Genomic DNA, 12,536 nt, shown 5'->3' on the forward strand with positions numbered 1-12,536 from the left:
TGATTTCAGGTCTGCAGAGCTCTTCTTACTAATCCAGAGTAAAATATTGTGAAAACTACGCAGTAAAAGATCTACTGGCATAATAGTATAGCCACCTTTCAAACAGCATCTGTTAACATTGTGTCAGAGTTACCAATGAGAACATGCTAGTCAGAAAGAACATAGCTGGACTCCTACCCCAAGGGGAGTATGCAGGTCTGGCAGTTAAAAAAGAAAAAATACCGGTCATTTTAGTTGTAAATTGAGTAAATTTGATCTGGAAAACCATTATTACAGTCATTTTTCAGAGAAGTACCACCACAGAGACATTTGGAACAGCTTCCATATGTGGAGAGGCTAAAAAGATTAGGCTTGTTGATCTTAGAAAAGAGATAACTAAGAGGGGATACGACAGAGGTATATAAAATCATGAATGGTGTTGAAAAAGTGAATAGAAAAGTGTTATTTACCCTAACTATATTTCAGGGGGTCACCTGATGAAATTAATAGGAAGCAGGTTTAATACAAACAAGAGGAAGTATTTTGTCACACTGAGTACAATTAACTGGTGCAACTCATTGCCAGGAGATGTTGTGATGGGCAAAAGTATAGCAGGGTTCCAAAACACAAAAAAAAAAAAACGAACTAGGTAAGTTCATGGAGGATCATCAATGGCTATTAGCCAAGAGGGTTGGGGATTCATCCCCATGCTCGGGGTGACCTTTAACGTCTGACTGCCAAAAGCTGGGAGAGGAAGACAGGGACGGATCATTCCATAATTGCCCTATTCTATACACTTCCCCTGAAGCTCTGGTACTGGCCACTGTTGGGGACAGGATACTGGGATAGATGGGCCTTTGGTGTGTATGGCAGCTCTTATGTTCTTAAACATAAACCAGGGGAAAGCTGGTCCTGTCTATTCCAGAGGATTTAGAACACTCCTTCACAGATGCCCCCCTTCCTATTTCCAAACCCATTTTAATTTTTACCGGCAGTGGCCATCCTGAAGTTCTCACTATTGAATCCCCTTCCCATACACAATGACAAGCAGGATGAAGTGTTCACATCACTGCCTAAAGATTCCAATCATTTATTCCAGGTGTGGCCAAACTTACTGACCCTCCGAGCCACATACAACAATCTTCAGAAGTTCGAGAGCCAGGATGCATCTGCTGGGGCTCAGGGCTTTAGCCGCGGAGGAGGCACCTGACAGGGTTCAGGGCTTCAGCCCTGCTCCTATTGAAGCCCCGAGATGACCTCCTGCCCCGCTGGGGAGAAGCCCCTACCCCACCACCCTGCTGCAAGGCGCAGAGATCCCGAGATCCCCCCAGTCTGGTGGGGAAGCGTGGAGAGGTTCTGCAAGCCGTACTTTAATGGTAACAGAGCTGCATGTGGCTCACCCCTGGTTTATTTTAACTAGAAATGAGAGGAAAGGTCACAAGTGAACAGCCACTTAGTATAATGTAGTAGTGGGAGAAAAAGATGCAGGCTAGAGAGCACACATATTGTGGGGTGCAGAATCAATCTTAACAGAGACCTAAAATACTGTATCAGCATTAGTATGGTTCAAGCCTGGAGACCATTCTAAACAGTCTTCAGTTGGGAAGCAGGCCTCAGTGTTACCTACTTTAAAAAAAATCTCTGCAGCAGTTCAAACAGCAGACTTACCTACATTCATGTAAGCAACTCCATTACATCCTTAAAGTTCAGAGTATGACCAGAGAAATGCCAGTGTTCCAAAGTGTTTTAAGATCAATTTTTCACCTCATAAAGTATGATAGAATATAAATGTACATTAACTTGCTGCAGTACTCAACTTAAACTCAAGACCATAACGTGATACACCAAGGTTAAACCAAATTATTGCTCATGTTACAAAACCATTTGCTATTTTGTATAGATGTACAACACTTACTCCATTTTTGAAATTATGACAATATTTAGTGCTACAAAATACAAAAAAGATATCAATAGTAATGAGTAGCATTTTAAATCTCAAGTGATATAAATATTTAATAAAAATCTATATAATAAAAAAACACTTAAAAGGAACTACTGGTTTTTTAATGTGTTATTACTATTTACACAAGTAAATTCAATAACCCTTTTAATGGCTAAAGCACATTTCTTTCCATTTTAGTTTGTCCTCTTGTTCTATTTTTCTAACATTCCTAATGAAACAAAAGCTAACTGTGCAGTTTTCTTTAAGTCTTTGTTGATGCATATAAACCGCAACTGTATACACAGTTCTGCAAAGACCATTTGCTGCAGTAGTTAACTGTTTAAACAGTTGAAGCTCAAACTTCGAAGCAAAGAAACTGGAAAAATCACCCATTTTTCTGCAGACAATCATAAAAATTGTATATTTAAAAATAAAAACAGTTTAAAATCTGGAGGACATTCCCAACAAGATTAGAGCAATCATATATTAAAGTTTTAGGCCTAATATTAATTAACAGTGCCAGGGTCCCCTTAAATGAATATTTGTTAACACAGAAAATTAGATATTTTGAGAGGTTTAAGTATGGATTTAAGAAGTTACTGTTATACATTTAGATTTAATGCCAACTTCATTGATACAGAAGTTTAAAAACAATTCAAAAAACTTAGTCAATTTTAATTTATTTAAAATCATTACTTAATCATAATACTGTAGAGCAATCACATTATCCTTCAAAATGAAAGCAGATATAAGAACACAGAAAGGCAACAGGTACATTTTAGATCATTTAGTAAAATCAAACTACTATAATAACCACCACAAGCAACCAGCACAACCACCATTACTTACAAGCTAATATTTTTCACTTCCATCTCTATTTGCATCTTGAAAGGTGCTGCACACTTTTAATTACAACACTACGTTTTCCCTTAACTTTTAAGTAATCATTGTTATGCTAAAATTGATTCAGTTTGTACTTAAAGATGGTTAAGCATGTGCCTTCGATCATTTGACCTTTCTCAAACGTATAAGCAAAGGGCTGAACTCTCTAAACAATTTATTTCAGTGATGCTGCTTATATTGTATTAAATAGAGAGAGAGAGAGCGCGCGCTCATAATTGCTACTTTTCTTACACAGATAGTATCCAATTCCTACAGTTGAAGGTGGGGGTAAGAGAATAAAAACTGGTATGGTGGTAGGCATTTTATTTACTGTTTCAAGCACTTTGGTATCAGGAAGTTGACTCTCTTATTAAAGCAATGAGAAAGACTGAGAAATCTGCATCAAAGTCCATGTTTTAGAGACTGTTTACAGACAAACAGATGTATGTTGAACAATGCAGAGTTATTAATTTAAAAAAATCTATAATCACTTTTACCATTTATTTTTAAATGGGCTACTTTTGCATTTACAGCTGAACAGTGGTGTTCTGAACTTACTTTATAACTGTTCCTTTGGTGCCCCCTGCTGTTGTAAGCATGACTCTGGTGGTTAAGCTGACACGCAGATCATCCTGATCCAAACCTAGCAATTCTGCACAGTATTCTAGAGACTGACTAGATTTGTTCTTCAGAATGCATCCACCTAGTGAACAAGTTAAGAAAGATGTTACAACAAAAGCCAGCTGAGATGACAATTAGTGACTACTTATTTAAAAAAAAAAAAAAAAAAAAAGGATGAACTCAGCACTGTCGACCGATCAATATCCACCTTTATATTACTGATAATTTAGTGATTACACGCTATTTATTGAGATGTGCGACAGAAGTTTGAGAAATATAAACCAGTCATATAATGTTATATTAATATGACATTTTTGTATTCACAAATCCTCTTTTTACGATAAGAGAAACAGCTCCAGTCTGCAGTCTAGGAGCAGAACAGGACCAGAAAGAAAAAGAAACACTGCAACCTGAAGATCGATTTTCCTAACCCATAGAATTCTCGACATCAAAGGATGTATTTCTTGGTTCCAAAAACTAAAGATATATAAAACTACCAGCTCTTAAAGAAAGGATTATCTCAGAACATAGAAAGAGAGTTGGAGAAATAAAGGTTAATGTTTGATAATGTACTGTAGTTGTTTATACTCTTCCTAATTAGTTATTGTTATACTGCTTTATTGTATATATTTTGATAGTTATTTTAGAAAGACTTCTTAAAAGTTTCCTATGTTTGTAAATATTTCACCCATATATTTACAAGTCTAACAAAATTATTACATATCTTAGTTCTTATTTCACTTGATGGTTGTTGCATTTAATTTCTGAAGCAGTTTTTCCCCACATGCCATATAATAAAATCAGACTTTACTATCTCAGAAACATGGCATTAAACATGATAACCCTGACATTAGTTAACCATAAACTTATATATGGTACACAAGAAAAATAAGGGTTGACTTGGCAGAAACGACACTAGTTTCCATTAAATGCTTTCTTTGACAAATGCACAGTGAAGGACTTTCCAGCATTACCATGTTTCATGATGCTGTAAAGTGTAATTAGAGTAATAGATTTTTAAGGCCAAACCTTCTGTACTATAGCAATTCTCTTATAAAGACAACCAGTCTTGATTTAAAGATTTCCAAAGCAAGAGAATCCACCACATCCTTAGGTAAATTGTTCCAACTGTTAATTACCTTCAGTGTTAAAAATTTATGCTTTATTTCTAGTCTGAATTAGAATCTGCTCATAGACCCACAACAGTTTAGCAAGGCCTTGACATAAAAAAAACAAAAAAACAAAAACAAAAACCCAGCATTTTCCTATAGTTAAGGTTTCTGTATCTTCAAAAAATAAAATAAAATGTTATTACTTTTGCCAGAAGCACAAACCTTTTATCCCTCATAACCCTAAAACTAAGGTGGAAATATTGTGAGGGTAATCACAAATGATGAAGAATTAAGGGATTCAGGCAGTCCTCCATTAACTGTTCATTGACAGACAATAAAACATTTGAGTTCTTTAAAAGACTAGTGGTTTTGTGCGGAAATGTAATGCCTGGGAGTAAACTGAGCTCCACTGACACGCCACTTTCAAACATAATTTTTATAAACCACAAGATTTTGTCTGGAAATTCCCCAGCTTTCTGAAGCAGCAGCAAAAGTTTAAATCAGGTTGGTATAAACACACTTCAAGAGTGGAGTCCTGCTCCAGCAGAATATATACGGCCCATCAAAGCTAGGCTACCTTTCTGCAAGTCTTTTTGACACCTCTATGTGTGTACATGGGAGGAGGGAGGATGGGTGGGGCTTTTACTCACATTTAAAGAACTTTGAGCTCTTAAAGATTTTATTCTAGAAAATGGTTTGAATTGTAAGTTTAAATAAAAAAGACTCTGCCCTTCTATGTTCCCCTCCATCCATTCCATGCCGTTCCCAATCCCTGACAGTCCTACTTCCATGTCTTCTGGCCTCTGCAACTCCCTCTTCCTCCCGACCTGTCTCCTTTCTTCACCCCACTCCACCATGCATCCCATGCTCCTGCCCCTAATCACCCATTTGCAGGACCAAGCAGTTCCTTACTACCCCAGCCCACTGCCCATCTTTCCCAGCCTTCTCTTCTTTCACATTTTCCACACCCAATTCATGCCTGGAACAAAGAGCTAGTCAATTTACACTTATAAACCTCTAAAACCTCTAAAAATAAACCTACCTTATAAACCTCTAAAAATAATTGTAAACATTCCTCTACATGCTCATTCTAACAGATTTGTACAAATATGGACCTGGTTATGCAGGTAGCAGGAGGTGGGGAAGAGAAGAACAAGTTAAAAAGCCACTATCTTGCCATCTTAGACATACACAATTTCCACACAGAGAATATTTTTATCCTGGACAAATTCAAAGTGTCAAGATTGGGGTTCTCTTAAGTCTCGCCCACAAAACAGAGCAGCAATAAATAAATAAATTTAAAGAAACAAGAAGGATAGCAAAATGCTAAACAGACCTAACAAAGTCTCGTAAGTTGCATAGTAAGATTATCAGTTTCCCAGCTGCTCCGTACTTCCCCTCCCCCAGCCTTCCTGTACCTTCAATTTATATATCTGCTCCAGTTAGCCCCCAACTACCCTCTTCCCTACCAATTGTAAGATTATAAAACTGATTATATTACAGATTTTCCTTCAGCCCGAAATTACTAAAAGGAAGGTATTTCTCCATACCAAAGTAAACAAAACAACAGACATGCTAGTGATAAGAGTTTCTAATCCAAGACATGCTAGTGATAAGAGCCAAAATCAAGCTAGAAAGTTTTTAAAAATTGAATGACAGGTAAATTTTCAAAACACAGCAGTGCAAAACTTCTTCTCTGATTTCTACCAAAAAAAACTTTCCAGGAAACCTGTTTCCTGAACAATTTCGCGGGACTGTGTTAGTGCGTTTGTATATTTGTTGGTAAAGTTAGAAAACGGGACTTCAAAAGAAGATGAGGTTGATAATGGGCAGCTAAATTAACTTTTGCTATGGAGCAGATATTGAACAGGATTTTGTTTCAGAATGTAGTGTGCAGTTTACCTCAGTTAGCCATCTTCTTGACAGAACAAAAAGCAATGGTCTCAAGTTGCAGTGGGGGAAGTCTAGATTGGATATTAGGAAACACTAGTTCACTAGGAGGGTGGTGAAACACTGGAATCCGTTACCTAGGGAGGTGGTGGAATCTTAGAGGTTTTTAAGGCCCGGCTTGACAAAGCCCTGGCTGGGATGATTTATTTGGGGACTGGTCCTATTTTGAGTAGGGGTTTGGACTAGATCACCTCCTGCGGTTTCTTCCAACCCTAATCTTCTATGATTTTATGATCTAGTCAAGAAACGTTCTTACCTTTTTAGAAGAAGACTATAATAATTAAAAATTTCATCTAACCTGAAGTACTCCCAGCTTCCTCAAAATCAATATTTCCAAGGTGAAGGACACCAGCTACTACTCTGAAAAGATCAAGCTTCTCTGCATCATCCAAGCCAATCTTTTTCATTGCTGTGCACATTCTGTTGAAGTCTCCATGGTCATCTAGTAGAGGATCCTTCAGGGAACCTGCTTTTAGGTACTATTAAAGAGCAAGAAAAGCAGACAATTTAATCAAATGATTGAAAGTAAATTGTAATTAATAATTTAGTTTATGAACAAGCTGCACAAAACATGCAAAAACAAAACCATAAAATATATAAAGGGACTAAAGAGGTTACTATTTATCCAAGCTTAAAAATACTATAACTTGCTTTTAAGTGTCCTTAACTCTTAGAACATTAACCAATCTTCAGAAAAGACCTAACGAAGTAGGAGAGTTTGACAGCTAGGGGAGGGGAAACAGGAAAACAGAAACGGTTCAGCAGCAGATAGCATGGGCGATGGCAAAAAGCAGTTGTGAAAGGTTCAGTATATGAACTGGGGCGCATTTCTAGTCTTTGATGGGGAAAGAAAAGTTGGGGTGCTAGTGACAACATTATTATGTGTATGACATTGACAGAAGGAAGGAGAAGGGGCTACAGGATGATTCAAAAATGGAAAGGAATGGGAGCCTTTCATCGGGTGGTTTACAAAAGAATACTTGTTTGCATTTCCTGTTCAGAAAAGTATATTTGTCTGCAGTGCTTTAAAGGTTCAAAGACATGCACCCGTTAAATATTATATTCATCTTTTACTGGTTGTCTTGATGCCAGAATACCACATAACTGTATTATTTCAGGGTGGCGATAGTAAACAACTGCTTGCGGCCAAAAGGCTAAATCAAACATATACACAATTTTTAATTTTACAATTAAATTTTAAGATGCTTTAAATTGAAAAGGATTCCTAATTTAATTGAAATAAGAGTCCATAGAATAGCCTATAATGAAAACACGACTATTGTCATGTCAGAATAAAATAGCGCATGCATCTGAAAGATTCACGTCAAACAGTAGACAGACACACACAAAAATTAAACTAAATTTTTCTAATTATGTAAAATGATCACCTCATCTTCCTGATAAGGAAAAGAAAAATAATTTCAACATTAATTTACCATTGAGCTATTTCTATTAAAATATACAACAGGAACAAGTTTAATAAGTGACAGAGCAAAGAAGACCACTGCCTATCTAAAAAGAACTGGACCATACAATAGTTTCCAGTTAGATAGCTAGACTTTAGGTTCTAGTGGACTATGAAAAACTTGCTTTTTCCTATTACTCCTAGAATGGATGGTAAATAGTTTGAAATCCAATCCCAAAGAAATGTAGTTCTTCAAAGACAAGGGCTTAATACTTAGTGGTATCATGTGTTTCACTACTTAGTGGTCAACATTCATTTTCAATATCATCTCTTTCTTTTAGTACATTTTAATTCAGACATTAACAATGGTTTCAAACTGAACTTTGGTATAAAATGTGTCCACCAAAGAACAGTATTTCTATAGCTCAGCAGCACTCGCAATGAACTATTAGATCAAACATTTTCTTTGATTGGCTTAATTATCTGCCAAGTAAGACATTCATGACAATGCCTTACAGCTTGGTAGTGGAAAGTCAAAATTTAATGCTCCCTCTCACCCACAAAACAGTAATAAACCACTCCAGGGTGCACATTAATAGGCTACTGGTACACGAGTGGGATGCATTATCAGGCATTCAACCAAAGATCAAGCGCCTTGAGCCACCTGAGAAGTTCCACAATAGCCTTGTTCAACTACCCGAAGTGGCTTACTATTATTAGAACATCAGTTCCAGTCATTTAAATTACAGTTTACAAAGTAATTAGTTTATTTTTGTGGGGGAGGTGTGAAATTTCACATGTTCTACTCAGAAATGCATTGTTCCACTAGGAAAAATAGTTCCTACTAGTAGGATAAGAGAAAACAGTTGAGAAAAAAAAAGTGTGGTGAAGAGAACATGCTCTCCCTGGGGATGAAGTCATAATTGTGCTTAAAGAGTTGGTGTGTGGCTATGACACCACTCAAAAGGTCTAGCCAGCCAGTGATATCATGGCTTTTGACACTCAGTGCCCCCAGTCACACGCCTAACTTGGTAACTATTATGAAATACAGAATTGTTCAAAACACCACAACAGCACCAACAGAGAGATTTTTTTTTTTTAAAACTATGAAAGAGAGAATTCAATCTCAACTGGTTAAACTTTGTAACAGAAAAAAAAGCTTTACTTGTATTTTCTGCTTATCTGTTTCTGCATCTAACTCATAGGAATATAATTAATTATACAGTAATTCCAAATAATTCTCTGGATAAATATACCATAACCAGCTATTAACAAAAGCAAAGCAAAAAGGTTGTCAACAAATCATAAGTGGTAAATAAACAATGCTCTGCAAAGTATCACTGCTAAGAGAAACAAGAATTAAGGTAACATTCTGTACAAGGTATTTGTTTTGTCTCCTGTTGAAGATCTGCTGAGCCATTAAGACCAATATAGGTATTAAAGTATGATGAAAATTAAAAAGAGATTTTTAAAATATTTTACGGGTTACATTTTAGGCTATAAATTTACATTTTTGTTTTTAAAAAGTCCTTTCAGTACTGAACCTGATAATAAAATATTAGTAACACTCCAAAACTCGAACTTTAAACATGGCAGCCAGTTCCCATTTAAACCTGTCAAATAAGATGTGTAAAATGAACATTTCATTTTATTCTAAACAAGTGTGATTGACATTTTTAACATCATCAGCAAAAGACAATAACTTGAAGTAACTGAAAATGTGGAAAATATACCATACCTCAGGACTTTTGCGATTTTGCAAAATTTGCTTATCTGTCTCTTTGGTAGCAAAGTATCTAGTGCAGCCACGATTTAAATACTACAACAGAAGAGAAAAATGCATGTCATATATAAATAGAATAAAACAGCAAGGAGATAATTAGCTAATGATCTAGTGCTTCAGACAATTACAGTATATCGTATTAACCCAGAGGTGCATTACATCTTCTAACTTCAACGTATGACACCAATTGCATGCTATCGGGCATTCAGGATTACTTCCTTGAAAGCAATATTTTATTTATAACAATCATATCACAGAATTGGAAGATGGGAACAAATTTGAAAGTAATTTAATTCTAACAAAAGTACTTCTTTTAAGCAAATTGGGAAGACACAGTCAGAACTAATAAATGAACTATTAAATCAGACACACAGCTATTAAAGGAACATCTTTGTGACTTGAAAGAGACATATAATTCAAATACATACCTCAGCATTTAGTACTGAATTAAATCAACCTCTATAAAACCTCTCAAGTAACAAAAGAAAAGGCGCTACTTCGTAGAAAGCCAGCTGTCTGTTTCAGCATTTCAATTTTTCAGCACCAAAGTACATTCTGTGATATTAAGTACTCTTGTAAAGCACATCAAGTCAAGTCTAGTCTATTCTCAAGTAATTTCAGTTTGGGTAACACACACATCTCTTCAAAATTTTATAATACATATCTGAAATCTCTTAAAATTTATCTCCACTCCAAAGAAATTAAGTTATACCTCAGCAAAACAAAAGCTAATAATGATGACGTACATCAGACCACTGTGTGAAATTTCACACCAAAAGGACACCTGCTGTTGAAGGAAAACCATGAGTTTATGCCCCATTTTAAAAAGCAAAACATATGAACATGCAACTGGTACCCTCATAATGAACTGCTTTCGAAAGATAAGGGAAATGAAGCTCCAGATAAGGGAAAAATGGTTTATAACTGGACAAAATGTGTATTCCTACACCCATACATAACTGCAGTCAAGCTTGGTTTTTGGGAACTGCATTTGCCTTCCCATTTGTAGTAGGAAGCTGCAGAGGGGCATCAAATAATAAAAACAGTACTTACTAGCATTTTACATTTTCAAAGCGATGCACAAGCTTTACCATAATTAATCCTCAGAGCATTGTTATGGAGATTGGTTAGTATTATCCTCAATGTTAACAAAGCTGCCAAGTTTTACACTGGTGAGAGACAAGCTTTCAAGCCACACACAAAAGATTGTCTCTCACCAACAGAAGTTGGTCCAATAAAAGATATTCCCTCACCCATCTTGTCTCTCTAATATCCTGGGACCGAAATGGCTACAGCTACACTGCATGCTGTTTCATGGATAGGTCACGGGCAGTAAACAAAAATTCATGGCCCGTGACCTGTCCATGACTTGTACTATATACCCCGACTAAATCTTGGGTGCTCTGGGAAGGAGGGCAGCCTGGAGATGCCACACCTGCTGGGGAGGTGGGTGGGCAGTGGAGAATGGCCCAGGACTCCCGTTGCTGCTGGGGATGAAGAGGTTTGGCAGGGCTGGCAGGCTCCCTACCTGGCTTGGCGTGGCTCCCCTGACATGTCTCTCAAGCTCCTAGGCGGAGGTGCGGCCAGGGGGTTTCGCATGCTGCCTCTGCCTCGAGCGCTGGCTCCGCAGCTCCCATTGGCCGGGAACCGCAGCCAATGGGAACTGCGGGGGTGGCGCCTACAGGTGGAGACAGCGCACAGAGCCCACCTGTACAATATGTTTTAAAAATAGAAATGTTTCTCTATGCAGTGAAACACTTAAAGAGTTGACCTCAGAAATAGTTTTGTAATTGAGAAAAAAAAAAAAAGTTATATGTTTACATGAACAGGACTTGAGGTTTCCAGTGGAAACCTTACAGGTTGACAAAATGAACGACTGTGGAATTTAATAGTTTCCTATAAAGAAGAAGCTTAATCCAAACATAGTGGGTTTTATTATAAAACAAAAAACTCCAGTCAATATACGTATTAGGTTTAGGGTAAAAAGGTATTTTCAAAGCATATAATAAAAGATGACGATTAGGGTTTTCAGAGTTTAGCAAGATTAAACACCAGTGTGTCATTTTCTTCAACCGTCACGGTATTTGTTGTCCACTATCATCCTCAGTTATAAATAAATAAGGGATTGCATAATAGATTTGAGTCCTAAGAGGACTGACACTAGTTTGGGACCTCAGTTTGTAATCCTGAAATCTGTGAGACTACTTATATAAAAATAACCTGAATATAAAAATGAATTTTATGGAAAGAGTTTTTTACTTCAGCTTTTCTAAAATAATCTTAAATTTCTGTGATAACTGAAGAAAAGATGATGTACCTTAATCTCAACAAAAAAGGGAGGAAGAATTAAAATGTTACATTTGCTGTTTGCACAAAGTGAATCTTTCTCACCATGTAAGTCATTATTTGAAAGCACTCGAATAAACATCTAAATAAAACGTAAACTATTCTGCAATTATGCAGACTGGTGAAAATAATCTTAAAACATATTCAATGAAACTGAAACACCTGGGAGGAAATAATGTTTAAACAACCTAACTTTAGTAGCGAACAGCAAATCAAATCAGTTTATAACCTGGTACAATTGCAAAAAAATAGCCAGTGTAATTCTAGGCTCCTTAAATAAATGCATCATCATAAAACAGTAAAGTAACAGCACTTCTGCATAGGCAGTGGTACCAGTTGTTACCAGCACTTGACTCAGAAAGCTCAATTTTAAGCAGAGCATAAATCTGGCCTCCACTTTTATAACTTTGCACAGGTTTGAGATTCAGCTCCTGCAGCAAACATGAACAGGTAGGTAGGAACACAATAAAGAAGGTAACTGTGGAAAATTGTTTCCACATGATGTGAAAACAAATG

The 12,536-nt window shown here is 36.6% G+C and overlaps 1 protein-coding gene across 3 annotated transcripts in view; it reads right to left on the reverse strand.

Annotated features, from left to right (window-relative positions):
- The window catches only part of MYO6 (myosin VI), a 165,825-nt gene that overhangs the window by 75,166 nt on the left and 78,123 nt on the right, over window positions 1-12,536 (reverse strand). For all 3 annotated transcript variants that reach the window (XM_026654567.2, XM_026654564.2, XM_024193955.2), the window contains exons 10-12: window positions 9,630-9,710; window positions 6,785-6,965; window positions 3,362-3,506 (exon numbers count right to left, since the gene is read on the reverse strand). In XM_026654567.2, the coding sequence (XP_026510352.1) occupies window positions 3,362-3,506; window positions 6,785-6,965; window positions 9,630-9,710 (407 nt within the window). The remainder of the gene's footprint in view (window positions 1-3,361; window positions 3,507-6,784; window positions 6,966-9,629; window positions 9,711-12,536) is intronic.

Source organism: Terrapene carolina, unplaced genomic scaffold (genome assembly GCF_002925995.2).
Source record: "Terrapene carolina triunguis isolate 2854851 unplaced genomic scaffold, T_m_triunguis-2.0 Scaffold42, whole genome shotgun sequence".
NCBI lineage: Eukaryota > Metazoa > Chordata > Testudines > Emydidae > Terrapene > Terrapene triunguis.